At 39.9% G+C, this 26,274-nt stretch overlaps 1 protein-coding gene across 2 annotated transcripts; it reads left to right on the plus strand.

Annotated features, from left to right (window-relative positions):
* Positions 1-25,920, plus strand: eya2 (EYA transcriptional coactivator and phosphatase 2). Of its 2 annotated transcripts, XM_068315003.1 has the most exons (17): positions 1-290; positions 5,247-5,349; positions 9,887-9,963; positions 10,418-10,459; positions 10,779-10,904; positions 11,575-11,691; positions 15,907-15,983; positions 16,152-16,335; positions 17,268-17,404; positions 17,531-17,614; positions 20,087-20,176; positions 22,066-22,124; positions 22,943-23,103; positions 23,771-23,885; positions 24,006-24,127; positions 24,261-24,361; positions 24,783-25,920. In XM_068315003.1, exons 5-17 carry the CDS (start codon positions 10,802-10,804, stop codon positions 24,861-24,863), a joined length of 1,431 nt encoding a protein of 476 aa, XP_068171104.1. In that variant the 5' UTR covers positions 1-290; positions 5,247-5,349; positions 9,887-9,963; positions 10,418-10,459; positions 10,779-10,801; the 3' UTR covers positions 24,864-25,920. The 2 variants fall into 2 exon arrangements, with proteins under 2 accessions (XP_068171104.1, XP_068171103.1); XM_068315002.1 differs by lacking the exon at positions 5,247-5,349.
* The last annotated feature ends 354 nt before the right edge of the window (positions 25,921-26,274 follow it).

Genomic DNA, 26,274 nt, shown 5'->3' on the forward strand with positions numbered 1-26,274 from the left:
ACTTCCCCACCGCCGGGTGAACAAACACGCTGCTGAAGCGTCAGAGGTCCAGACGTGAGATCGATGAGCGCGCGCTCAGACGCGTCACCCGGTCACACCTGGAGCCCGCTGGCGGGAAGCTCGCGCCTGCTCACCTTCTCCTCGGGAACTCACGCGCGCCGACCTCACTGATTTCCCGGGACGCGTCCGGAACGTCTGCGCTCCTCCGGACATGGAAGAACAACCGCTCTAGCTGCCAGTCGGACCTTGTTTTTGGTTGGTTTTCAACGTCTTTTTCCCTCTGAAGTATGGTGAGTGTGAAAATCTTCTTTTATTTTGTATTTAGAATCAATTTCAAGGAGTTTTAAACCTTCTGCATGGAAGGACGCGTTTGCGCTGTTGTTGCTCAATTCTAAAATGAAATCATGTGTAATTTACATGCAAAACAAAATAGTGATGCGTTACCCCCGAAAACACGCATAAAAACATTTCTGGTGTTAAATACGTTGTAATATTTAATACGTTCAGTGATATATTTCTATTTGATTTCAGTAATTCACCCTAGAAATTGGAGCTGGTTTTAGACGTAAACTTGTGCGTAATTTGAAATGTGACGTTTTTATATTAAAAAACAAACAAACTTCCATTGCAGATACACATGTAATGCTGCTTACATGTTTAACTTTTAAACTTAAACCTCTTTAAAAACTTTTTTTCTTCCAAAAGCTAGGCCCCAATCCATGTTACCAAAATAATTCAAGTGTAGTTTAAAAATATTCCTGTCAGCTGAAGAGAATAAACTCAAACCTCTTCGCTCTGATTCATTATTTTGAAGATTGTTCATATTAACACACCACCACACAGAATACATTTAAAAAATGCATCATCAACAAGTCATTTGTGTCTCACTAACCCCTTTAAAACTTTAGGGGGGGGGTCAGAGTTTAGCTGCTTTGTTTTTCTTGGTACGGGTTGAAATGCTGCAGCGCTTTTGGACCAGTCTAAGTACAGAAGATTACACCCAAATCACAGACCCTCCCCTCAGCAGCCATGCAGGGACCCTCATTTACTAAATTAGGGGAGCCTCGCTAAGCATTTTTCAATGGCTGGTATTCATATTTTTCAAGGACCAATTCATGGCTCCAGCCTGGAAACTCTCTGGCTGTGTTTTCCCAACCATTTAAATCACCTTTAATCATTTCTATCAGCTGCATAGTCAGAGCAACAAGGATTAATGGGGCTCTTTGGTTTGTAAAAAATGTAAATAAATAGATTTGAGGTAAAGAAATCGGATATGGCATTTTCTTAAAAATAAAATAGCTCCTTAGTTGTGATGTATAAATATAGCAATAAATTAAAACATAATAACTTTCATTTGAAAATGTACGTGATAGATATAAATATGTGTATCATGTATTTATTTTTATAAAATAAAAAATTGAATTAATGTTATTTGAACCTTTTTTTTCCAGTCTTCATTAATGGATAACCTTATCATTATTCATCAAGGGGAAACAAAATTTAAAAAAAATAAAATGTGTTTCTCATAAACCAACTCATGAAAGCATCACACTAATTTCTGACTTTTATAAAATAACTCCATGATTAAATGTCTTTTGTTTGTGTTTATCGTGTGAATGAAACTCGTAGCAGCTTAGTTAGATTTTAAACATATATCTGCAGTATTGAGTCTGTGACATATAGTAAGTCTCAGTGCAGGTATATCTCCTTTATATATTGTGCCTGTATTTCAACTCTTGCTAATGGCCCAGAGTGTCAATGGGGAGCTGGGACTTGTGCTCAGACTGCGTACTGAACATGCTCGCTCTGGCGTGTTAGATTTAGGATCACTTCATGTCTCCTAATAATATTTCAAGCCTCCCTTCTCCCCACGGCTGGGCCGGGGCCCTCTCCATATCACTCCCTCTCTCTTGTCAGCCATCATGGTTCGTATTTCTGAGTCGAAAAAATTGTGAATAAGTGCTGCAGCCCAAAAAAAAAAAAAGGTCTGTGGAGAATTCCTCATCCTGTGTAGCGCAAGGCACCCCCCTCTTAAGAAAACACAAATTAATTCCAAACTCCTCTACAGCAAAACATTTATGGAATGATAAATATTTTCATAGGAAGATCTGCTCTTCCTGACTCTATCTGTATTCCATTGTACTTCCTGCACACAGCTGCACAGGTCGTGATGTCTTCAAGCTTCTGTGCATCTCTCTCTTTCTCTCTCTCTCTCTCTCTCTCTCTCTCTCTCTCTCTCTCTCTCTCTCTCTCTCTCTCTCTCTCTCTCTCTCTCTCTCTCTCTCTCTCTCTCTCTCTCTCTCTCTCTCTCTCTCTCTCTCTCTCTCTCTCTCTCTTTCCTTCTCTCTCTCTCTCTCTCTCTCTCTCTCTCTCTCTCTCTCTCTCTCTCTCTCTCTCTCTCTCTCTCTCTCTCTGGGAGTCAGTCTTGTGATTTGATTTCAAAATTAAAACTATGACTTGATATTCTGAAGTGATCTCATTCAGTAGCTACAGCTCTTTTTGTTCTGGTACCTCCTTGTTTTTCCTTCACACCATCTTTGTGTTGGGAATCCTCCAACATCATCTACTTTCAATTTGATTGGTTATTAATGGACCTGTTATAGCCTGCCTGGTTCCAAACTCCAAGCAATGGTGAATTGCAGCCACTGACTTTTCTACAATAAAAATATTTTTTTTTAATTTTTATAGAGACATTTTATATATGGGTTTCCCTTTTTAAAAAAAATATTCTTATAGGTGCTTGTGATTTTCCTCTTTTCATTATTGTATTTGCTGATTACTAAGAAACTATTGTCACGGTCCACTTCTTTTGGTGTCTGTTTCTTATAATAATGGTTCTTGTGAAATGAAATTCAAAGATACAGTTTCATGTAGTTAATTGCACTTTAAAGAAATTCAGCAAGCGAGTAAATCTATAAGAAAATAAAATGATAGATCTCACTTTAAGTGAGTTTTATGTTTCACCTTCTGAACTTGTTACGGCTTCGGACGACAACTATGAGTGAAGTCTGATATCTGCAGCTGTCTGCAAACATACAGACACAATCTGTTCAAAAGTGTTCAAAAGAAATGTATTAAAGCCAAGCAGTGAAGCAACTGAAACAACAGAAGGTCATAGTGCCAAACAAAGATAATACAATTTAAAATGAGAAAAATATTTCTGGTAACACTCACTGCTTTGTTCCTTAGTGAACCCGTGTCATTGTCTCCTGGTGTGAGGAGAAGTTGAATATTTTCCTTGTGGTTTTTTTTTTCTTTGATTTTTCTTTGATTTCATGGATTAACTTAATTATACTTAATTTTGGGATTTTTTTTCTCAAGTATTTTTCACACATATAGAAACACACACATGTACAAAGGTCCTATAGGCATGTAAATGTGGAGAGAGATGCAGGAGTGATGGAGCTCTTAGGGGCAGTGTCCATAGGTGAACCGACACCAGTCCAAACTCCATATCCTCATAGCCACACCTGTGCAGTGTGTGTCTGTGTGTGTGTGTGTGTGTGTGTGTATCCATTGCGAGGTCGCACCAGTTGCGTAGTGAAAACTAGAACGCTGTCGACACTTGTTGATCAGTTGACGCTCAAACAGTTAAACGCTGGGCGGTTTTCTCGCCTCCCGTCTCTCAGCCTGTTTGGTTCTGAATGCCCAGAGAACATCCAGGGGGGCCTTGTGTGTGAGCCGATGTGGTGTGTATTAAATCCTGGGCTGTCAGCAGTCAACAGCTGCCTCTCTGGCTATCTCCGCTCTTCTTATCTCATCCTGAGAATGATGACACCACACACATCGCTAGGCCGTATTTCATTTTTCCATGCTTAGCAATGACAGCTTGGGCGTTTTCCACTGAAAAGAGAATTTATTAATTCTCAGCGGCTCACTGCTTTTTACTTTTTATTTTTTTGCTGAATGTTTCTTCATTATATATTTTCCTGAATAGAGTTTGTCTCCCACTATATCCACATTTTAATAAGTATATTTGTAATTTTCACCTAATTTATTGTGCTGGCTTATCTCTCCTAGAAGACTTCATTCTCATTTTGCTTTTCTTTTACTCTCTCATTATCTCGCTCTCTCTTTCTCCATCACACACACACACACACACACACACACACACACACACACACACACACACACACACACACACACACACACACACACACACACACACACACACACACACACACACACACACAGTCGCTCTTAAACCATAAATCTCCAAGTAAAGAAGTAATTGGACCTCATTCTAACTGTAGCGCTTTTGAGAATCAGCTTCCAGCAAGTTTGGTCTGGCCAGCTGTTGGCGGGGGGGGCAGCACGCTCGCCATTATCTGCTTAGAGGATCGAGGGCAAACCTTTTTGCTCTAATGACTAATAAAGCAGCTTGTGTGTGTGTGTGTGTGTGTGTGTGTGTGTGTACTTCATGAACGTGGACGGGAGCACTCATGCAGTTCGCCTTGTGTCAGATGTGAGTGTGCGGGAGAGTGCGCGACCACCCTCCCATCCCTGGACCAGATGTTTTTTTTACCTGGGAGTCAGACCACCATCTGACTGGGGTCAGCTCAGTCCTCCAACCCCACACCCACTCACAGGGAGTGGGTGGGAGGTCTGCCAGCTGTCCCTCTCTCTGACCCCCCGTCCTGGGGCACTGGTTCTGGGAGAGTCAGAGTCTGGGCCTTGCAGTAGGTGGTCCTTACTGGATTTGGCAGTAATGCTGGGGGAAATTATTAGGAATGATATTAGAGTGGGAGTGCTGGGATACGAGTGAAGGTGGAGGAATTGAGAACGGAATAAAAGAAACATGCATAGGAGAAGACGGAGGGATAAAGACAGTGTGTTTGTTGAATGAAGAGGTTTTGGTTACAGAGGGACAGAAGAAGAGGCTGTGGGATGTGTGTGTGTTCGTGTGTGTGTGTGTGTGTGTGTGTGTGTGTGTGTGTGTGTGTGTGTGTGTGTGTGTGTGTGTGTGTGTGTGTGTGTGTCTGTGTGTGTGTGTGTGTGTGTGTGTGTGTGTGTCTGTGAGTGTTTGGTGGGGGTAGCTGTTGGAATTAAAGTAGTCTTGTTGCAGAAAGTTTACTCAAGTGAAACGAAAAGGTCACCGAGTCTGGGAGCTAAAATTACAGCGTGCAGACAGGATTAGCAACAGGTTTCCCCGCTGCCAGAAATTAATTGGACCCTGAATAAATAATATGTTTTTTTGTGTCAATAAAGGGATTGATTACTTGTATAATTTTAAACTGGTTTCTCAGATTTGATCGTTTTGCACTGGTGACGTACCTGTTCTGGCTGACCTGGTCTTGGTGAATCTCTCATGTACACTGGTGACCTGAAACCTCACAGAAATGGATCCGTGTGAGTAAACATGCGACGGGAACATGGAAACCTCTTACGCGTGCGTTTTTGGGTTGTTGTTTTTTTGGGGGTTTTGCTCTATCAGCAAAGATCCATCTCAGCATTTGGAGTCAACAAAATTCGGACTGGTCGTTGTTCATATTAGCATTTTTTCCCAACATTAAAAGTAAGCCACCTGTTGTGTAGGTTTGGGTTTTTTTTGCTGATTGGTGTCTTTGTCTGTGTGTCAACAGAAATTTTCAGTTCATTTTTTTGGGTGTGGTGACAACTCTGAATTGCTGTGTGTCTTGTGTAAACAGATTAGCACAAATAGGAACTTAAGTACAATGTAGCTAGTATCCTTTAGTGTCATAACTGGCAATGACAACACATGATGAGTCCTGATGGGATCCAGGAAAATTCTTTCTTTATGTATTATCTGTTTACATCAGTCATCATTGATTTTATCAGCTTTGACCATTTTGACTTTTGAACACATTTTCTCTGTGTCTCTTGCTGTTTTATTTAAGACAGGAAATATGGTAAAAATTGGACTGATGATTATTATACCATATTATTATACCATATTGGATCGCTAAAATAATATACAGTAACCATCCTATAACCATCCTGTGGTCTGCTGTTGAAGGCATTTCTTCGTATGTGCAAATGAGAAAGTTATTTGTGCACATTTTTCGTCATTATTTGGGGGAATTCTCAGAAGCTGGAATTTCTAAAAATTCTGTTTTTTGTCTCAAATCTTAAAGAAATGTCAAGAACCACAGCTTGTTACTGATTCCACCTGCTTACTGCTGCTCATTCTTATTTGGACGTGTTGCTTCTACTTCTGCTTCTGAATCAGAATATCAATAAGAAATGAGACTTAAATTCTAAAACCCTATACTGACATTGAAGTAGCAGCTTTTTGCTCTTCCTCCCCCTGTAGTCTTCCTCAGCTGTCTGCCACAGACGGCTGAAGTCGACAGCTTCCACCGTGAAGCTCCTGACGCTGTCACATAAATACTGGGCCCTTGCTCTCTTTTTTTTTTTTCCAGCAACTGAGAGAGAGAGAGAGGGTTTGAGAGTTGTGACCCCCCATCTTTGCCTCGGGCACTTTGCTGTATTGACAGTCCAAACTGGGACTCCAGGTGGGCTCCCATATGGCGTGACTCCAGCCCTGCTGTCGAGCAGCAGGTTGAGCACAGCAGCATTTCAAGTAGAGTTCAGCTCACCAGGAGGTTTTTCATTCTGAAAACACTCTTTACCTGTCGAGTCAGACAGACGCCTAAACAACACACGATGTGATGACGCTGTGCGAATACGTCTCTGCACACAGACAACAGACGTCAGGACCACAAGACATAAAATGAAACTCTACACACCCTACAAATAACAGTAAATACTCATTAAACCATTTTGCAAGCAGTAGGATGTGGATTCTTGACTCTGCAAGTCATTCATGGGAAAACATTATTATTTAAGTATATTTGTTTTGAATTCCTCTTCTCTAGCATGAAATACAATTATTATGCAATAATTTATACAGTTATTTATTAATTTAAGAAAAATACAAAGGCAGCACTTCGGAGAATTTTACTTGAAAAAGTTTTCTTCTGTGGCTACAAGAGGAATTATAACCTCTTCTGCTGATACTGAATAATAAGCTACTAATAATACTAAGCTACTGTTACACAGTTCATATGAACCACAGTATCATTGAGTGAAATTGATGACAAGGAGAAAAAAAAATTCCTGGTTTATTGTGGTAGCCTTTAATTACATGTTATTGAAACTCATGTAGTCACATTCACTAAATACGTTTACAGTATTTTTCACACTACGAGGCGCACTGGATTATAAGGCGCACCTTCAATGAATGGCCTATTTTAAAACTACATAATAAATAGGAGACGTTTACAATAATTTTAAATTCTCTGTGTGTTTGTGTAACAGTTTTATGTCTTTAATATTATTAGTTTGAGCATCAGTATAGGGATCGGCTTCATGTCTGTCATCTCTGTCAGTCAGCAGCTTAGCTGAACAGCAACGTAAAACCGCACAAATTCTTTTTTTTTAATGCTTTGACTCTGTCAAATAACACTTCAACTTAAAGCACAATCCTCCATCCTGTGATGCAATTCATCAACTCAAAGGCTAGAATTTGATATCCGTGAAACAAGCAGTGGTCTAGCAGAACCCTGGGACTCAGGTGAAGCTGGTGGGACTGGCCTCATGGCCCCGTGGCCCCCCTCCCGTGGCCCTGCTGGGTTTGTTTTAGCTTCAGTTTCAGCCTTCAGCTCTCCACATCTCCGCTGAGCTCCACTCATCTTCCCTCTGGTGTCCTGCGGTTCCCATGGCCTGCGTGTACCCCTCCTACCAGGCTTCACCCTGAAACCAGGAAGTGCCCTCGCTATCGCACACGGCTTTTGTGTCTGCGTGCGTGGATGACTGCGCATACGTGACCTTCTTAGGGACCGGAGTCAAGAGGACCCGGCGCAGGCATCACATTCACGTTTGATCCCTTGGCGAGTACGAGGAAATGTAAAGCACAAAAGCACTTTCTTTATTTTTCCTCTGCAGCGCTGCAGGATCGCAGTTACACCCCTGATCTTTACAGTCAGGCTGCGAGGGCGGGGTCGGGGTCACTGGGGTCACTTCTGGAGTGGAAAAATGAGTGACAGACATTGACGTATAGTTTTGGGTTGAATCTGAAACACTATATGTTGTTTAGCTTTTTAATTATATTATTAATATATTAACAATCTGTGAGTTTTTACTGGGGATTAATAGTAAATCACTTCTTTACTCATATTTAATTTTGTTTTATGGTGAGCAGCAGGTGGATTTATTTTTTTAAGTTGTGTCTTTGTGGCTTCTGTAGAATAAAATATAGATTCATTTACTCAAACCATACTGTGGGTCATCCTGAGTTGTTGTTTTGTGACATTTTTGTTCTCTCATCTGGAAACAGAATGCTGTTGTTAACAACACAAGAACAACACAGAGGAATCCACCAGTCCTTTATTGTTTTGTGACGCCTGACGATTGTCAAGTATTCTGTCACTAAACTTCACTTTAGTGACTTTGTTGTCGCTTTTTCTCTGACACCTTTTTCCTTTTTTTGCTTTCACCTTCATCTCCTGCAGTAAAGAGCCTGCTGCTCCAATAACTCTCGGCCGTCATCCGTCTCTGTCGTTCTGTTGTCAGCGAGGTCGGGGGTCAGGCAGTTAGCCATGGCTTGCCAGATTGGAATGGCCCAGAGGCAAAGAGAGCGATGGAGGGAGAGCGAAAAAGATGAAGCTGATAAAATAGTTCAGTTTATTGTGCATTGAAAAACAGCACAAATTAATAATATTGGATGCGCCGTAGCCAAAAAGAGTTGATTTTGTCCATTTTGTCTTCTTCAACATAACCAACACGACACTGAGTGGGGAAACTAACTTTAGATCTGCATTTGTTTGTTGAGTATTTTAATTAATTTATGAATAAATTGTAAACTTTCATCAATAATTTTTCCAGGATTTTGCTCTTGTATCATTACGTATGGATCTGTGTTCTCTCCAGTCTTACTGAAGGATTTTGAACTGTTTTTTAAAAAAATAAAAAATAAAACACCAGTTTTTTAAAATGGAATGCAGCAGAGACAGAAAATCACTAAACAAAGTCCCCACATGCCTCAAACTGGCACCTTGTGTGGGTTTACTTTAGGACCTGCTGGCGGCCGGATTGACCTCATTCAGGTTCCTTCATAATCTAATTCATTTGGCATTGACCTCTTGACCTTTAGCTCACTGAACCTTTGCCTCCACTTGCCTTCTTTTCACCTTGTTATCCTTCCGTCTCGTCTGTTAATGGGTCAGACAGAATATCACACTTGCACATTTTTAACCTACTTTAACCTACTCTTTTTAGTTTTCTTGGGTTTCAAATGTAAAATCTTTCTATAGATGTGGGCTTAAATGGATCTGCTTCTATTTGATTTAATCAAATTATCCCAACAAATGAATAAACTTCATTAGATTCCCAAAACCTAAGAATCTTTTTGCCAGTTTTTTTCAACCATGAATGCCGTGACTGAAGACAACAATACATGTAACCTTAGATGAATCCAGGCTTTCAAATGTGTCCTGTCTGGCCTTACAAAGCTCCATTGTCTTGTCATGTCAATCAAGATTCATGAGGAATTCTGCTGAGATTTCCCCCAATCCACTGTTATTTTGAATTTGGACCAGTGTCCCGTCTATTTTCTGGTTTATTTCAGTTTCATATCTGAACACAATTTGCCCGACATTAGAGTCAAACTGCAGTTAGCAGCAGTGTTATGAAATATGTCCAAAGGATGTCAGCTGACAGGTCCTTGTGTCTGTCAGTCTCTAATCGTGACACTCCTCATATCAACACCATGTTTGTGTTCTTATATTTTCACTTTTAAACAGTGTGCAGTGAGAATAAGTCCCCTCTCCCTGTCTACTCAGCAGCAGCAGCACCCCTCCCCCCAGGCCATGCTTCACCTGCATACCAGCATCCTGATGTTGTCTGTTTGCTATTGTTTCCACAGGAGAGTTGACACGTTGAGAAGAACCGGATAAACAGCACTGTGACGGGGGTGAGGAGGATCCAGCTCCACAGAGGCGGGTGAGAGATCAGCAGCTACAGAGAATGTCTGGAGATTCAAAGAGGATCTGTCGGCACAAGTCTGCCAAAAATAAAACAAAATGCAAAATAAACCATCAAAAAGAATTATCACACTGGTCCTGTTAAGCAATCAGAATGAGAAGGGTAGTGGGAATTATACCCTGGTTTGAGTGTAATAAATTGAGGTAAATTAAATTATGAAATGTTTTATTGATGACCTTTATGGATTGGGCAAACTTATTAAATATTTTATCTTTACAAATGAGACGTAGTTCATCCTGGACAAAGCGCTGGTTCATCACAGTCACAGAAAGATAAACCACCAATTATTCTCCATTCATGCCTATGATGAATTTACTGTGACCCATTCATTTCATTACATTATTAAGTAATGATTTCATTAGATTTTTACTATTTAAATGATAATTCCCTCTGTGTGTGTTTCATTTCACAGGGCTTTGTAGCACCTATATCAAACTCGTTGTACCTGCTGCAGGTGAGTATTTCATGACATTTGGTTCTGAAATGAAAAGTGGAATTGCACCATGTGTTGACAGGAATAGAAACTGATTTGCCTTTAAATTAAGTTAAATATTCTTAAATATTCTTTTTTTTTAATAAGAACTGCAATGGGATTTATTTGAAAATATATTTTGTGATGCCAGTAATCAAATCTCTTTGTTCTGCGTGGAACATTAATTCGTTTTTCCAGCACTAATGGTGACAAACACTGACCTTCTGTTGGTAGAGAACAAGAAGAAAAGAAGGAAAGCTTACCATCAAAATCTAATATTTCTATTTCTTTCCTCTCCAAGTTCTGCTGATCTAATTCAGTGTGATGGCTGCGTATGGACAGACTCAGTACAGCCCTGCCCTCCAGCCTGCAGGGCCATACACACCTTACACTCACCACACACAGGCCTACAGCATGCCATCTTACAGTGAGTACAAACAAACACACTATTACGTAAATCCATGGATTATTTTGATCACCATCATTAAAGCAGAAACTGTTTAGAATGAGCTAACAAGCTGTGTGTTTACATCACAGGCGTGTAGTTCGTTGTCACACGTGCTCACTTTCTCTTTTTTCGCCCCTGTAGTGAGGCAGGCAGGAATGGAACATAGGATTTTTTTAAATTTTTTTTAAAATTTATTTAAAAAATTCTTTAGAGCGTTACATTACATTACATTTTCTCAAACACTACTGTTCCTTTTAGCATTTTTTTTCTTCTTTTTATATTGTTCAGATTTGAGTGTGATTTGCCTCAGATTAGGGTTTTTGGTTCATAACAGACTTCATAATCTAATCTCCCAGACTAGAGAAATATATTTTAGTATATTTATAATTCATTTAGCTATTATTTTGATGTCATCTTTTGTCAGATATGAAATCAACAAGAATTTCCATAATGAGATATTGTAGAGCACCATAGACAACATCACCATTACTCTGAACACAAATTCAGTTCCTTAATAATTGGTTACATAATGAAAATGCAATAGTTTGTGTCACTTTAACTGCATACTGTAGAATCCTTTGTCTGAAGACTGCATGTTGTCTAACTTCTTCCTCTCCTCTCTCAATGACACCCCCCCCCCCATTCTCAGACATTAAAACAGAAGATGGTCTGAGTCACTCCCCAGGACAGACGGGACTCCTTGGATACACCAACTTCAGCAGCACTCCTCCAAGTCAGAGTCTGTACAGCTACTCACACACACATGGTTAGTCTCAAACACTGCATGAGCTGAGTGTGTGGACACACACACACGCACACACACACACACACACCAACCGGTACACAAACCTTACATACACCATCTTTGATTTCAATTTTAGTGGAAGGAGCATCCATCTTTTTCTTTTCCTCTTCTCATCTCTCCTCATCTTTTTCTCCTTTCCTCCGCGTCTCTGCCACACCTGTTCTCCATTAGCTGCGGTCTGGACTCCTGGCGTCAAAAGTCTTCCCACCCCTCCTCTTTTTCTTGGGGTCAGGCCCCCTTTCTCCACTCAGACCAACAACCACAGCATGCAAACGCTTGTGTCTGTTAGAGAAAAAGGAGAGAGTGAGAAAACATGAGGAGAAAGAGAAACAGAGAGGATGGAAGAAAGAAAAAAAAAAAACAAGAATAATGGAGAGAAAGAGAGGTGGGAAGAGAGTCTGCCAGAAACAAAAACTCCGAATGAAGATGTGGTTTTGTGCGGAGTGTGTGCTTGTCTGATTGGAGCTGTGTGTGTGTGTGTGTGTGTGTGTGTGTGTGTGTGTGTGTGTGTGTGTGTGTGTGTGTGTGTGTGTGTGTGTGTGTGTGTGTGTGTGTGTGTGTGTGTGTGTGTGTGTGTGTGTGTGTGTGTGCTGTACACATTCCTCAGTCGTCCGGCGCCCGAAGCGTGACTCGCTCAGTGCGACTTTATGGTTTTGAAAGCAGTGTGAAATTGACCTTGTGTGTGAGAGGGGAGAGGTTAAGGTGTATTATACAGACGGGTGAGTCGGTTTGAAGCTGCAGAGAGGGACGAGACAATGAAGCGACTAACAGGATTAAATAGTGAACAGAGGAGGTTTTATTTCCTTGTACTGCTGAATATTGTACATGCATCAAATTTTTAAAAGGCTCAGCACAACACTAACGGAATATAAAACCAATATCCTTTATATATAAGGGCTCAAAGGTTTAACATCTGTTTTTTAAAAAAAAATGCTTTTTTCCTACTTTAGCAACACATTTGTGTGATTTTATGTCAAGAAAACCCACTGATGACATGTTTGCATTTCCATATTTCCATAGCTGTACAAAAAAACCACAATATGAGATAATTTGGAGTTTGTTAAAGGAACAGTTGGCCCAAAAGTGAAAATGCAGCCATCATCGGTTCGCCCCGATGCTGACTGAAAAGTTTCTGAGTCCAACAGACATTTCCAGAGCTCTACAGCAAAGCAGCAGTTCAGCTTTGTCAAAACACATGAAGACAATTGGGACTTCAATTATGAGAAAATAAGAAAAATAAATACAGAATAGCACCGTAAAGCTGATACGGGTTAGTCCGAGTTAAAGAAAAAGTATTTTTCAAACATTTTTCAAGTTTTCGCTGCAGCTTCTTGAATAAATGATATTAGTGTGCATCCTGTCTGAGGAAGGCACACACTAAGTCTTTTTCACTCTAGCCACGTTGAGATGTTTGTGGTAATCATTGTCTTTTTTCACAGAAATTGTAAAAGGTTTGATAAACCAACAAGTTTTACAACCTTGTCTGACTTCTTGTTAATGCAAAACTTAGATTCATATTGTAAAAAGACAAACATTTAAAAAAAAAAAAATCTTTAATCCTTGGCATCCATCCATCTTATCTACCTCGTGTTTCATCATCTGGCTATGGGTAAACCCCGAACGAGACGCCAGCTCATTGCAGGACCAGTAAAGACAAAAACAGAAAAATTAATTCTTGCACAAAAATGATTCTAATCATTATTAAAAGGATTATAATAAACAGTATAGGTATTTCCTCATGTAATATCATTGACGAATTATAAAAGTTACTAATTCTTGATGAACTTATAAACGTTATTAACTTGCTTGTAACAAAAACGTCTCATGGAAATGATTTATCTGTTATCACATGACCTAAACATGGAACTTGGGTCACATGAGTGAAAGCATTAGATTTTTATTCATAAGTCCATTCAGATGTGACACATTGAACAGGAATGTAAATATTCGTGTATAAATGCGCGTTTGAAGAAACCTCTACAAACTATAAAAGCCTTGAATGGCTGGCCTCTGTCAGAGCACGACTGCTGAACCAAAAACCAGTGTCTTAATGGAGCACAGTTTAAGTTTGAGAGACACTGTTCCCAAACAAAATACTTTTGTTTGAATATTTTTATGCAGAAATCATTAACTGCAAACTTCAAAAGGTAATAAACTGCCACAACCGCTGAATGTTTGTAGGATTTCAGAATGTTTCCATGTCATCTATTATACAGTACACAATACACAAACACAAACACACACAGGCCACAAAAAAAGCCATTGAAACACGTACTGTAGTCTGTGTACAACTGAAACCAGTTGGTGACTATGGGAGCCTCTTTGTGTTTACTCAACCGACCTCCTGTATTTTTCCTGTATTCATTTCCATGATTGTTGTGTTGTCTGGGGAGGTTTCAGTGTGGTTCTTCCATTGAGTCATCATTCTCTTGTTTGTCATGCACTCCGCAAAAGAGACCAAGAAATACAGTGTAAGACAGATGAAACAATGCAGGCTAGACACGTGGAAGTACGTCCTTAAAAGTACATCAGGACACAAATTCTTATTGTCCTCAAAGGTCATCTTCATTAACACTAACAGACAGCACAAACAGGTTAGGTCCTCCTTTACTAAATCAACCTTAAACCAACTGACTCCCTACACAATTGTAATTGCACCATCCTCCACTGAACAATGAAAACCACCCATTCAATAAACACGTGGAAACAAAGCGACTATTTTCACTTGATATTTAAACGATTTTATATTTGCATACAGGCCCTCTAATTGCAATGCACACAGTCCTCCTCATTAGCAGCTGCCAAGTTATGTGTTGGCCAGCATTACAGCCTTGTCTGCAGTATAAGGTGCATTGGATTATAAATCGCGCCTTCTATTATTAGCCCTTAAAAAATACTAATAATAAAAAAATATATATATATATGTATAGGCTCCGCGGTGCACTGGCGTTGTGCCCGGAGTGTCCCCCGCCTCACGCCCTATGCCAGCTGGGATAGGCTCCAGCTCCCCGTGACCCGCTACAGCGGATACAGCGATGGTACATGAAGATGAATGAATAAATAAATAAATATATATATATATATATTTATTTATTTATTTATTTATTTATTTTTTAAATTATTATTATATTTTTTATTTTTTTTATATTATAAGACGCACTCTCGGTTTTTGAGAATATTAAAAGCTTTTATGTGCGCCTTATAGTGTGGAAAATGCTGTACATGAAAAGTGTTCTATATGTTACCTGTTTTACTCCATACAATGATACACTCACCATCTGTGTTATGCTACTAGTGTTTCAAGTAATACCAGCCCTAATGCTGGCCTGTCCAAGAGATACAAATGCCATAAAGTGTTTAGGGGGGTGTTTTTCAATCTTCAGAAAATGATGCTGATGCTGTCTTTTTAGCATCTCCAGCAGGTCAATTTCATCACTACACTAAATATGCTGTATTTTCAAATTTCTATACAGGCATTAATGGCTTTCAGTGAATTTATTCCAATCACTTTGAAGGTTGATATTTGTGTTTTTAAGTTAAAGATGTGATGTCCTAAAATTTGATGTAGTTTTTTTATGTTTCCCTTAAGATGAATTTCAAAAATGTGTGACCTCCTCCCCTTTCACCAGGTGTCACTATCCAAACTTATTCTTACTAAAAACTATAATGGAGGTGCAAGTTATATACTGTCTGCTTATGAGCCATGGAAATAACTCTGTTAACTGACAAATGGAAAGACTGTAATTAAAATTAGAAATATTTTCCAAGTATTTGAACAGACTTGATAGAAACATGCAAGGTGAGTCAGCGCCACTATTGTGGGTGGGGGGTTTGGGGCATTCCTGCCTCGTCTTTGTTGGAGTTGTGTTCTCAGAGCTGCAGCAGTAGCAGAGGAACAGCAGCCTTTCCCACCTGTATTGTTGTCAAAATGTATATTTCCCAGCAGCCCCTGCAGCGCTCAGCTGTCAGTGAGTCTGCTGCTCATTCGTTCCTGCACATAGTTCAGATCGGATGTTGTGAAATTACATCCAGCTTTGATTCATCAGTGCAAGCTCCAACATCTCCCAGTCAATTCTCCCAACTTTTTCTCCCCTTTGCAAATGTGTTGAATATGTGATAAATTTACTACCTTGGAGTTTGACCTTTGTCTTCAAATTATAATTTTTTTTCTTTAAGGAGGTGGGATTTCATCCGGAATTTTTCAAGGCACCCACGCAATTTCCAGTTCAACGCCGTTCAATCCTACCCAACAAGTAAGTAGTGGAACCTCAGCAAGAACACGCCTTTGTGTGTTCCAGGCCTGTACACACACATACATACGTGTTAAAAAAATAATTTCCCCTAAGAAGGATTAATAAAGGATGATTGTTTTATATCTTAATATGATTGACTAATTAAAATCGTGGTTTCCATTCTGACAGGAGTTTTCAGCGTACTCCAGCTACAGTCAGAGCCAATACTCCCCATATTACAACTCTCATCACTACAACAGCCCCTATCTGACCAGCAGCAACATCAGCACCGCCGCCATCACTGCCCCGTTAGCCTATCAGCATCCAGAACACCCCGTCATGCTGTCCAATCACAGCCCAGAGTCGCACTCAGGTAAGGAGTTACAAACTGGAACTGCTTTTACCTGTTAAATTTTAGGTCTTGAGATTTCCTTTAATACCCTAGAATATACGTGTCCCACAATTCAACTTTCTTTTATTCATCTCTACAAAATTCTACGCTGGGAAAGAACCTGTATTTATTTACATCGGGACATTCGCGAACATCAAGACTGCCAAAAATTAATTTAAGGTCGATAGTTAGAGCCAGCAGACTATAAGAAAACGCTGTCACAACCTGCCTGTTATTTTATATTCTTTTAATTATTCATGGGGGGGGGGGGTCCCCCAGTAGGAGACAAATGATTTAGGAACCAATGTTGGCTGGGTTAGGTTTCTGCCTGGAAGCATTAGCTGCTGAACTCTGAATGTTTTGCTATTTGATGTTAATTATTGGTCAAATTAACTGAGAAACTTCAAGAAAATGAAACAGATTAATCAAACACAAAGGGGCGTGTCTGACCTTTGATGACCAGGAAGTGACATCACCACGTTACTCACGTAAGTGTGATGAAATACCTGAGTGGATTAAAGCTTAGTTTAGCGTCTAAACCCCCCGTTGATAAAATTAATTCAGCAGAAGTATTGAAGCAAAAGTACATTATGGTACCACAGTATTTTATTTCATTTATGTATTATTTTTTTCCTGTAAGCGTTTCTGGTGAGTCCTAGCAAATAGTACTTCCAGATTTAGCAAAGTAATGACATTTAAATGCTCTCAAATGACGATTATAGATTGGCATTTAATAAATAGCGACTTACGAACAATTCAGCCTATGAACAACCGATTGTGTTCGTAGGCTGAGGACTACCAGTATTCTCCATTATTATCAGTGAATTTTGAGCTGTTAGCTCTTGTGACTTTCCCTTTATCATAATAAAAGAATATATTTTTATTTGAAATATTGATGAACGGGTGTTTTCCAGGAGAGTACCACCCACCACCTAGCCCCCCCACTCCAGGTAAAGAGGAGGGGGTCCCAGCGCGAAGGGGATCCGATGGGAAGTTGAGGGGTAGGAAGAGGGTCAGCGACCCGGCGCCCCCTCTGGACTCGGATATAGAGGTAAACAGGCGCTCACGTGTTGTTGAAAAGTATTAGCGTTTCTTCACAATATTTATCTTTGTTTCTCTCTCAGATGCGCACCACGTTTCAGGAGGTTAACAACACATGTCTGTTCTTTCACTGCAGCGGGTGTTTATCTGGGACCTGGATGAAACCATCATTATTTTCCATTCACTGCTCACAGGAACGTTCTCCTCACGGTTTGGCAAGGTACGACCCCCACCCCCCCTCCCTTTGTCGCTTACTCATCACACTGACAACAGTGTCATCAATAATAAGATGAGACAATTTAGTACAAAACAATGCAAATAAATCCAAACCAGGGTTGTCTTGCCTTTATTATATTATCTTTATATATCAGAAATCGAATTAAATTTGCGACCTTTCGCTTCATCCGTGGGCTTTTTTCACACGCTGGCTGTTTTTGCCTCTCTGCCTTCTTGTTTCTTTTCATAATGTGCTGGGATGTTTAGCTATCCCAGCATGCTGCTCGGGGGGGGGGGATTGACAGCCAGCGGGACCTTCACATAACAGACAGGCAGCTGACACGGGGGGCCGGACAATGGTGCATTTCTTGGTTTTGGCCGTGGATCCGTGTTTTGAATTCTCACAGTCCCTCTGCGGGTTGACACAAGGCTGATGGGAGTTGGGAGAGAAAAGCGTTTCTGATCACCCCCCCCCTGGCAGGCCGTGCACGCCATTGTTTCTTTTTACTTTCTTTTCTACCACGGAGAGGGGTGTGAAGAGAAACAAGGAAGAAGAGACAAAACGGAGAGATGAAGCCAGAGAATGGACGTGTTGACATGTGACTCATTTGCCAAATATTTCTCCCACCACCTTAACAATCCGCTGATGGGTCGAGTGACACTAAGTTGAATCGAAATTCAGACGTGCAGAAGGAGGAATTGAATGAGTGACAGCAGAAAAACAGATTAAAGTTTAAAAGTAGCTTCAAATTATCAGCACTTTTTACTTTTGTCCTTCTAAAAAATGCAGCTAACTCATCCTACTTTGAAATCCATAGCACTTTTTTACCTTATCACACTGCATTGTGGCTGTCTACTTTTAACAGAACAGAACAGAGGCAGGTCTGGGCCCAGTCTGAAGGAAAGACTAATGTGTGTGTTGAAAGACAGTTGTTTTCACCAGCTTGGTGAGCCAGAGGTGAATAGAGAGCCACATAAGGATTTGATTCCCTCCACACTAACAGCTCTTCCATTATCTCATCTATCACACTGCAGCCCTCTCCGTCCTCTAGTGTGTGAATTTTATTTCCCAAGCTCCGTTTCTCTTGTGTTGACCCTCCTCAGCACAGGAATAAAGGTGCTTTTTTTCTAATCTTTTCCTCTTTTTTTGTCTCTACTTCCCTGCAATTACGAGAAAGAGCTGTTTGTTTTTAATCTCTGTGTAAAAGCAGCCATTGTTTGTTAGAAGTTATTACAGATGATTATTTAAATTACTGGATGAGCTCAATCCCATCTTAATCCTTTAACCCCACCGTCTTCCTCCTCACCATTCATCCCTTTATTACAGCGTTTCTCTCCTCATCATTTGTCCTCCTGTTGAACTTTTGCCACCCCGTTGTTCTTAATTTCCCTTATATCCCTGTTTGTTTCTGGGTACGTTCTATAACGTCATCAAACCCAGTCCTAGCATTGTGCTGCCAGATGACAACTGTGCTTGTCATTTCAGGTGCAATAATCTAATATTCACCTTTGGCTGACATTTCCTCTTGTCCTGCTGCCAAAGACAAGCCAAGGCTGCCATTAAAACAATACGCCACACATAAACACACACACACACACCTGCTTCTGTAGTCTTGAACGACAGCCTATTTATGCTGTTTGTCATCCTGCCCGACCTTTGCATTTCAGATGGGCGATGATTTATAATCTCTTTAATAAGAAACAATAAAGAGCACAATATATCAAAGATACCTCAACTTTTCTTTTAAACTTGACATGACCTAGCAAGTGAATTCAGGTAGGATTTTTTTTTGTAACTATTGAATCCACTGCAGTTATATATGCAAAATAAGATTTTTTTTAAAGGCCGATTCTAGCCTGTTTTAAAAATATTAAATCACACAAGCACACATTGTTGTCACACACAAGAAACAGAACGGATCAGAGCATTATAAAATGAAAATTCATGCAAACACATCATGCGATGTCAATAATCTGTTTTATCAGTTTGTTGCTTATGTTTTAAACCTTATTACATTTCATGTCAGCTTGATGAATATTGTAATTAAGATAAGCTGGTAACGATTGACTGGCTTCTCAGGAACATGAGAATTTTCTCCAGCTAGACATGAGCCATCTAAGCACACTGTTTCCTTATAGTAAAATATCAGTTTCAGGATTAAACAATAGGAGTTTAACAAGTATATAACGAGAGGTAACACAGTCATAACACGACCGGAATACAATGATGTCAGGAGTTTGATTGACAAAAATATTTACATCTGCCAAAGACAAGGAAGGCACTGAACTGACAAGACCAGAAGGATTATTGCTAACAGGAAGTATATTGAGTGCTCCAAGTCACCTGGTTATTATCTAAATACCAGACTCCTAAAAGCATCCATCTGAGCCTGTGCTGTCATATTTTTCTAGCATCATTTCTAGCAAATATGAAAAGTAATTTCTTCATTATTAACGTGGATGGTGTGTGTATCAGGACTCATCGAAGGCGGTGTCTCTTGGTTTGTGGATGGAGGAGATGATCTTCAACCTGGCCGACTCCAGACTCTTCTTCAACGACTTGGAGGTGAGAAATGAAATGTTTAGATAGCAGCAGGGTCAGAATTAGATGTTTGATGAATTTTAAAAGCAGAGTTATCTTACCTACTTCTTGATCCAACACAGCGCTCTTGACAACTGTTAATTATATCCAGGAGTCTGGCATCATAGGATGACTTACTGGTGACCAGACATCCTTCCTCGCAACAGCCAGGGTTTTGACATTTGGGTGCTGTTTTATTACCTGGCATAAAGCACAGTAGCATCCATTGTAGAAATCCCCTCACACAACATCCATCCCGTATTATTTCTTAGTGCAGCATTTTCCGAACAATTTGGCCTCCTCAGTTGAACCAGAACATTAAAGGAGGGGTTGTTAACTGCTGACATACAGTAAGTGCTCTTTCAGTCAGACCTTAAAAATCCACCGCGGCTGACATCGGTGCAACCTTTAAAAAAAAAAGGGTGGCTCCTTCAAAACAAAAAAAAAAGCTAAACTACCAGTTGTTATTAAAATGTAGTTTTACTACCTGTTAGTGATTTAAAGGTTTTTTTAAACCAACATTCCTTTGCCTTGTTCTGACAAAGAAAATAGATTATAGAGGGGGACAGAGAAAGAGAGAACAAGTACACTCTGTGCTGTAATTATAGGTGTGTGTCTGAGTATCTGAGAGGAAAATTAGCCAAATGGGAGGAGGAACAGTTAAGAGGAGGGACAGCAGCCAACAAAGCCATTTGCAAAGCTGGTTCTCACTCCCTCTTTTGTTGTCAGTAAATCTCTATAGCAGTATGGGCACACCTGGCCAGCGACTGCTGTAAAAGTTCGGGCTACAATTATCTTGTCCTTCCCATGTCAGTCTCCACATCAGTGGCTGTAAATGTTATAGCTGCTGTCATAATTGTTAATACCAGCAGAAGATGACAGAACCTTAATTTACATGTCTGGCTGCAATTAGAATTTTTAATGAGAAAAGCATAAAACAAGTACGTCTGCGTTAGTTTTCATTTACAGCTCTGGTTTAAAATGATCATTCTGTGCAATCTTGGAAATTTTCCTACGTATGGGTCGTGTGTGTGTGTGTGTGTGTGTGTGTGTGTGTGTGTGTGAATGTAGTCGTTTGTGTCAGTCGTCACAGCGTTTGCAGGGACTTAAGGCACCTGAGCAGGAGATAAGTTTCCTCCCCGGGGAATTGAGTTATGTGTAGATGGAGGGAAGATGAGGGAGCGTATCCATCTGGATCAAGACGGCTGAAAGGCGATAGGAGACCCTGTCAGTCCTGGGTCACAGCGTGACAACTACAAGTTATAGTTGTGTGTGTGTGTGTGTGTGTCAGTGTGTGTAAGTGTTGTTTAGGAGACAGAGAGCTACTGGAAGTTTGAAATAAAGAGCCGTTTCGGATATGCATGCATGCATGCGTGTGATTAACTGACAAAAACTAGAGTGTGTGTTCTTAATTTCCCTTTGGGGATTATAACAGTATATAAAAAATAAAAAAATTAAAAATTGAAATTAAAAATATGACTAGATGTGTGTGTTTAGGTGGGCATTCGGGCCGATGCCAGTGTTACTTTTAAGTGCTTTGGTCGCATTAATGAACATCTCATAAAAAGAATGAATTCACATCACTGCTTGTCAAAGACAATGGGCCCTTATGTGTTTTTTGTTAAACTTGAGTTTTACGTTAAAATACTCAAGTTCAACTTTAATTCAATCATGGTTTCACCACGCCAGCGCCTCATTGCGTTGTGTCCCGGCGCCTTATTTCCTTTTCCTGTTCTTTTATTTATCTATTTATTTCTATTTCTATATTCGCTGTCACTCCTGCAGCCCCCCCCATAGAATAGAAACCTGCCTGCACAGAGTTCTACTCTGAAACGGATCCCCTGATATATCCGCTCTCCTTTTTCATTTCCCAGGAATGTGACCAGGTTCATATTGATGACGTGGCATCAGATGACAACGGACAGGACCTGAGGTAAGGCTTCCGCTGCGTTTCTGTACTCGCTTACCGAGTTACTGAAAATCCAACAGCTCTACCATGAACCAGACTTGCCCTCTAGGTTTTATTGCACTTGGAAAAAAAAAAAAAAAAAAAAAGCATGTGGGTGAGGAGTGTGTTTCTGTGTGTTTTCACACATAGAAGCATGTGCATTTCTTTTCTATCCTTTACTTCCACGGTTGTATAATATGTCACAATATTACCCGCTGCTTTCATTTCTCCTCAAAACATCTCTTTATCATCCTCTCTGCTTCCCTCGCTCCAGATGTTTTATTGTAAAAACTTGTTGAAGCACTTAAGGTTATTTTCTAGGGTGATTTGAGAAACAGCCAGACTGCACCAGAGTCATTTTGAAGTACTTATTTTCTTCAGCTTGATCCTTTTCATTCTCAAAGATGTTTTTTCTATTCATCCCAGCCATACTGAGTGTATATACTTCATGATTTCTCGCCGACAAAGCTTCATTCGTGGCTAAAATTCAGTGTTTACGATGTTCAATTTGGGAGAGTTTCATGTCCCTGACATTTTGCGGTCATCCTGGCACACCTCCCCAAATCTGATGAATGGTTTATGTTGCCTTCTAGTTTATAACCACAATAGGTTCAGTCTGCATCATCTCTAGAGCGGGACCGTGAGGTGTTCTCGCTAGATGTACGGACACAATGTATAACTGAATACTGATTCTGAGAGCATCCCTCCTGAACAACAGATGATATGGAATGATGTTAAAAAAAGTTTGAAAGTTTAGTGTTATGATCTAAACCCTGACTGTTTCCTGTCTCGTGATCCTGCAGCACTTATAATTTCGGTTCAGATGGCTTCCAAAGCCCGGCGGGGGCTGGATCTCTGTGCCTGGGTTCAGGGGTCCACGGAGGGGTGGACTGGATGAGGAAGCTGGCTTTCCGATACCGCAGAGTTAAGGAGATCTACAACGCATACAAGAATAATGTTGGGGGTAAATTTTCTGTCTTATTTGATTCCACGCTGCTGCGTATAGCCAGCTTCTTTAATTTTTACCAGGGATAAATGTAGTTAGGATAATGTGCAATACAGCATTAGGCTTACATTTTTTGTGTTTGATTTTACTTGTCATATAGTGTATGGACCGCTTCAGCTGAAGCTTCAGTTCTTACAGGTTTACGTTCTACCTGTGAGGAAATAGTGATGCAAAGTGGAGTTATATTCAATTTGGGATTAAAGCTGTTTGCCATGCAGTCCATGTGTCACCAGTGTGCAGAGAATCATCCATATTTGCTCCTTTAAATGTGCATAAAACATGAACATACTGGCTTGAGGATCAGTCACATTTCTTTAATAATGACTTGCATATTAGAACACTTGAAACCCGATAAGGTAATCATCTGAAATGAGTTTGTTGTCAACGCTGACAATGAACTAGTTATTCTGTGTGGCCCCCACTCCCCCTTAAAATGCTGATTGCAGCAGGCTGCTTTGAACCATATGTAAGAGGTTCAAACTGGAGGATGTTGTGCAACACTGCAGAAAATAAAGCTTTGCAGTGTCTCAGATGTGAGATCCTGAATGCATTAGTTTGTGGAGGACTATCTCCTCTCAGTGCTACAAAGACTAACATCGAGCTCATGCTCCTTCCCCGCTGGTAGGTCTGCTGGGCAGCCCGAAGCGAGATGAGTGGTTACAGCTGAGGAGGGAGATGGAGGTCCTGACAGACCTGTGGCTGACTCAAGCACTAAAAGCTCTGGCCCTCATCAACTCCAGGTCGGTTCATGCTACCTTATGTTATTATCAACTCCATTTTTTTTTTAGTTCCTAATATAAATAAGGTCTTATTAATTGGTCATAATATATAATAAGTGTCTCTTTCCTGTCCTTTGCAAGGCCCAACTGTGTGAATGTGATGGTAACCACCACCCAGCTGATCCCAGCCCTCTCTAAGGTGTTACTGTATGGACTGGGTTCAGCTTTCCCCATAGAGAACATATACAGCGCCACAAAGACAGGTGAAGATACTATTAATTTAGAGCTTCTGCGGCCATCTTTTATTTTCTATGCCATTAAAATATTAAATACACGTCTGAAGTCTTTCTCCAAATGTTTAACATTTTAATCTCTGTTTTTTACATCTTTTTAAAGGCAAAGAGAGCTGCTTTGAACGAGTCTCTCAGAGGTTCGGTCGGAGAGCAGTGTATGTGGTGATAGGAGACGGAGCTGAAGAAGAGTCCGTGGCCAAGAAGGTATAATTCAATCTGTTTTTTATGACTCCGAGTTCTGAAAAATGTGCCTCAACTAATCGGTTAACCTTACGACACTCTCCATTTTTTGCAGTCTGTCTTTCCGCAGCCTTTTATGAGAATGTTTGTATTAAAATGTCATTTTTTCTTTTTTCTTTTCTTTTTTTTTCTTTTTTTTTTTTTTTTTTACAATTTTGGCACTTCAGCAAAGCTTCTTTGTGCTTTTGCACATTATAGCATATAGCAACATGTCGACCACATGTACCCTGCCATAGATTAGAATCCATCTACAAATCCACGGCCCATTATTTTACATCTGTGCTGCATCTGCAGAGCAACTAAGTTTGCCATAAGACTGCAAGATTTGATTCAATTCAATTAAAATATTAATCCAACCTAATTTTTTTTTTCTTTGTTTTCGTAGAAGAACATGCCATTCTGGAGGGTGTCTTGTCGAGCTGATCTGGAGGCCCTTTATCATGCACTGGAGCTGGATTACCTCTAGAGGGCGCCAGATGACATGTTTCTACTCTTACACCTAAACCAGAGACGCTCCTGAGCTCAGTTAGTATTAAAGGTGCACTAGACTGATGTGTCAGTATTGATGCTTAAGATTTGGCACAAGTCCGTTGATCCCTCATGAGCGTCTGAGAGGATAATTTTTCTCCAACGCCAAATGAACTGTGAGGATTTCGATGCGAGGCTGGAGCTACAGCACAAAGACATGGAACCAAAAGTGCTGAGAGTGCTGGACCAAATTAAAAGACCAAGGCTAGATAAGGGACCAATGCATCATAACTGACCCTGGGAACTATGATTTAAATATATATACGTACATGTAAAAAAAAAAAAACAACTTTTATCTTTCTTTTCTAAATTCAGCTCATCTCAACTTTATGAAAATTTGTATGCAAAAAGTGATGCACTGAATGCAAACTTTTACATCCTGTTAGTTACACGGTGAGTATGTCGGCATGGGTTGAGAGGTCTTATTGTTGTTTATTCTGCTGTCCCTTTTACTTGTTGTGAGATCGAACCTATTTCCTTTAGCCAAAATTATTATAAAGACAGAATTGGAAAACCAGACTTAAAGTAATTGTGTTTCCTGTTATTTTATATTGTTTCATGCATAATAGATAAATGTTACATAACATTCTAGATAGACACTATGGAAAAACCCCAACTATATCTTACCATTAAAATGTGACCTATTTATTTTTAGTTGAATTCACAACACAAGGATGTATGGACAGTTTCTGGGATTCAGGATGAGAAGAAATTGCCTTTTAAGACTAAAAATGTGCTGTTGTTAAATGTTTTCTGTATTATAGGCTGGTGTTGAAATCTTTCTTTTGATCCTGGGTTGTGTATGTCTCCATGTTATAACTCATCTTCTTTCCTGTCCCTGTTTGAATAGTCTGTCTGTAATATAGAAGAACTCGTATGGTTGTGCATGTGCCGATTACACTGTCTGTCAGCTTAGCTATGATTTGTATATAATGCTTTATTGTCAATTTTTTTTGACAGTTAAAATGGATTAATACAAATAAATTAATTGAATTGTGGGAAAATAAGAGTAATATTTCTCTACATTTCATCACAAAGATAAAAAGAACTGATAAATGAGTGTTTGTATTGTCAAGACGTTTCAGATCATTCATCTCCATTTTTTTCTTTTGAAAATGTCTCCATCCTCTGGGCAGAAATGGAACCAGAAGGCCACAAGTCCTATGTGAGATGCAATTAATTAAAGGTCATATTTATTTCTATAGAACGCCAAACACGGACGACCGAAGTGTGTTACTAGCTTAGAGATACTAAAAAAATACATTAACAACTGGAAAAATAGACAAAACACATTGTCGTCACTGCCTTTTTCTCTCTGGAATGAAGAAACCAGTGAGAAAAAAACACTT

This window comes from Antennarius striatus, chromosome 5, assembly GCF_040054535.1.
Source record: "Antennarius striatus isolate MH-2024 chromosome 5, ASM4005453v1, whole genome shotgun sequence".
Lineage (NCBI taxonomy): Eukaryota > Metazoa > Chordata > Actinopteri > Lophiiformes > Antennariidae > Antennarius > Antennarius striatus.

What these genes read in the sequence shown, in the direction of transcription:
- eya2 (XM_068315003.1), top strand. Translation starts at nt 10,802, where the DNA reads ATGGCTGCGTATGGACAGACTCAGTACAGCCCTGCCCTCCAGCCTGCA. An exon ending in CAGCTACTCACACACACATG is followed by an intron (nt 11,692 to 15,906) that starts GTTAGTCTCAAA and finishes TTTTTCTTTAAG; the next exon opens with GAGGTGGGATTTCATCCGGA. An exon ending in CGTTCAATCCTACCCAACAA is followed by an intron (nt 15,984 to 16,151) that starts GTAAGTAGTGGA and finishes CCATTCTGACAG; the next exon opens with GAGTTTTCAGCGTACTCCAG.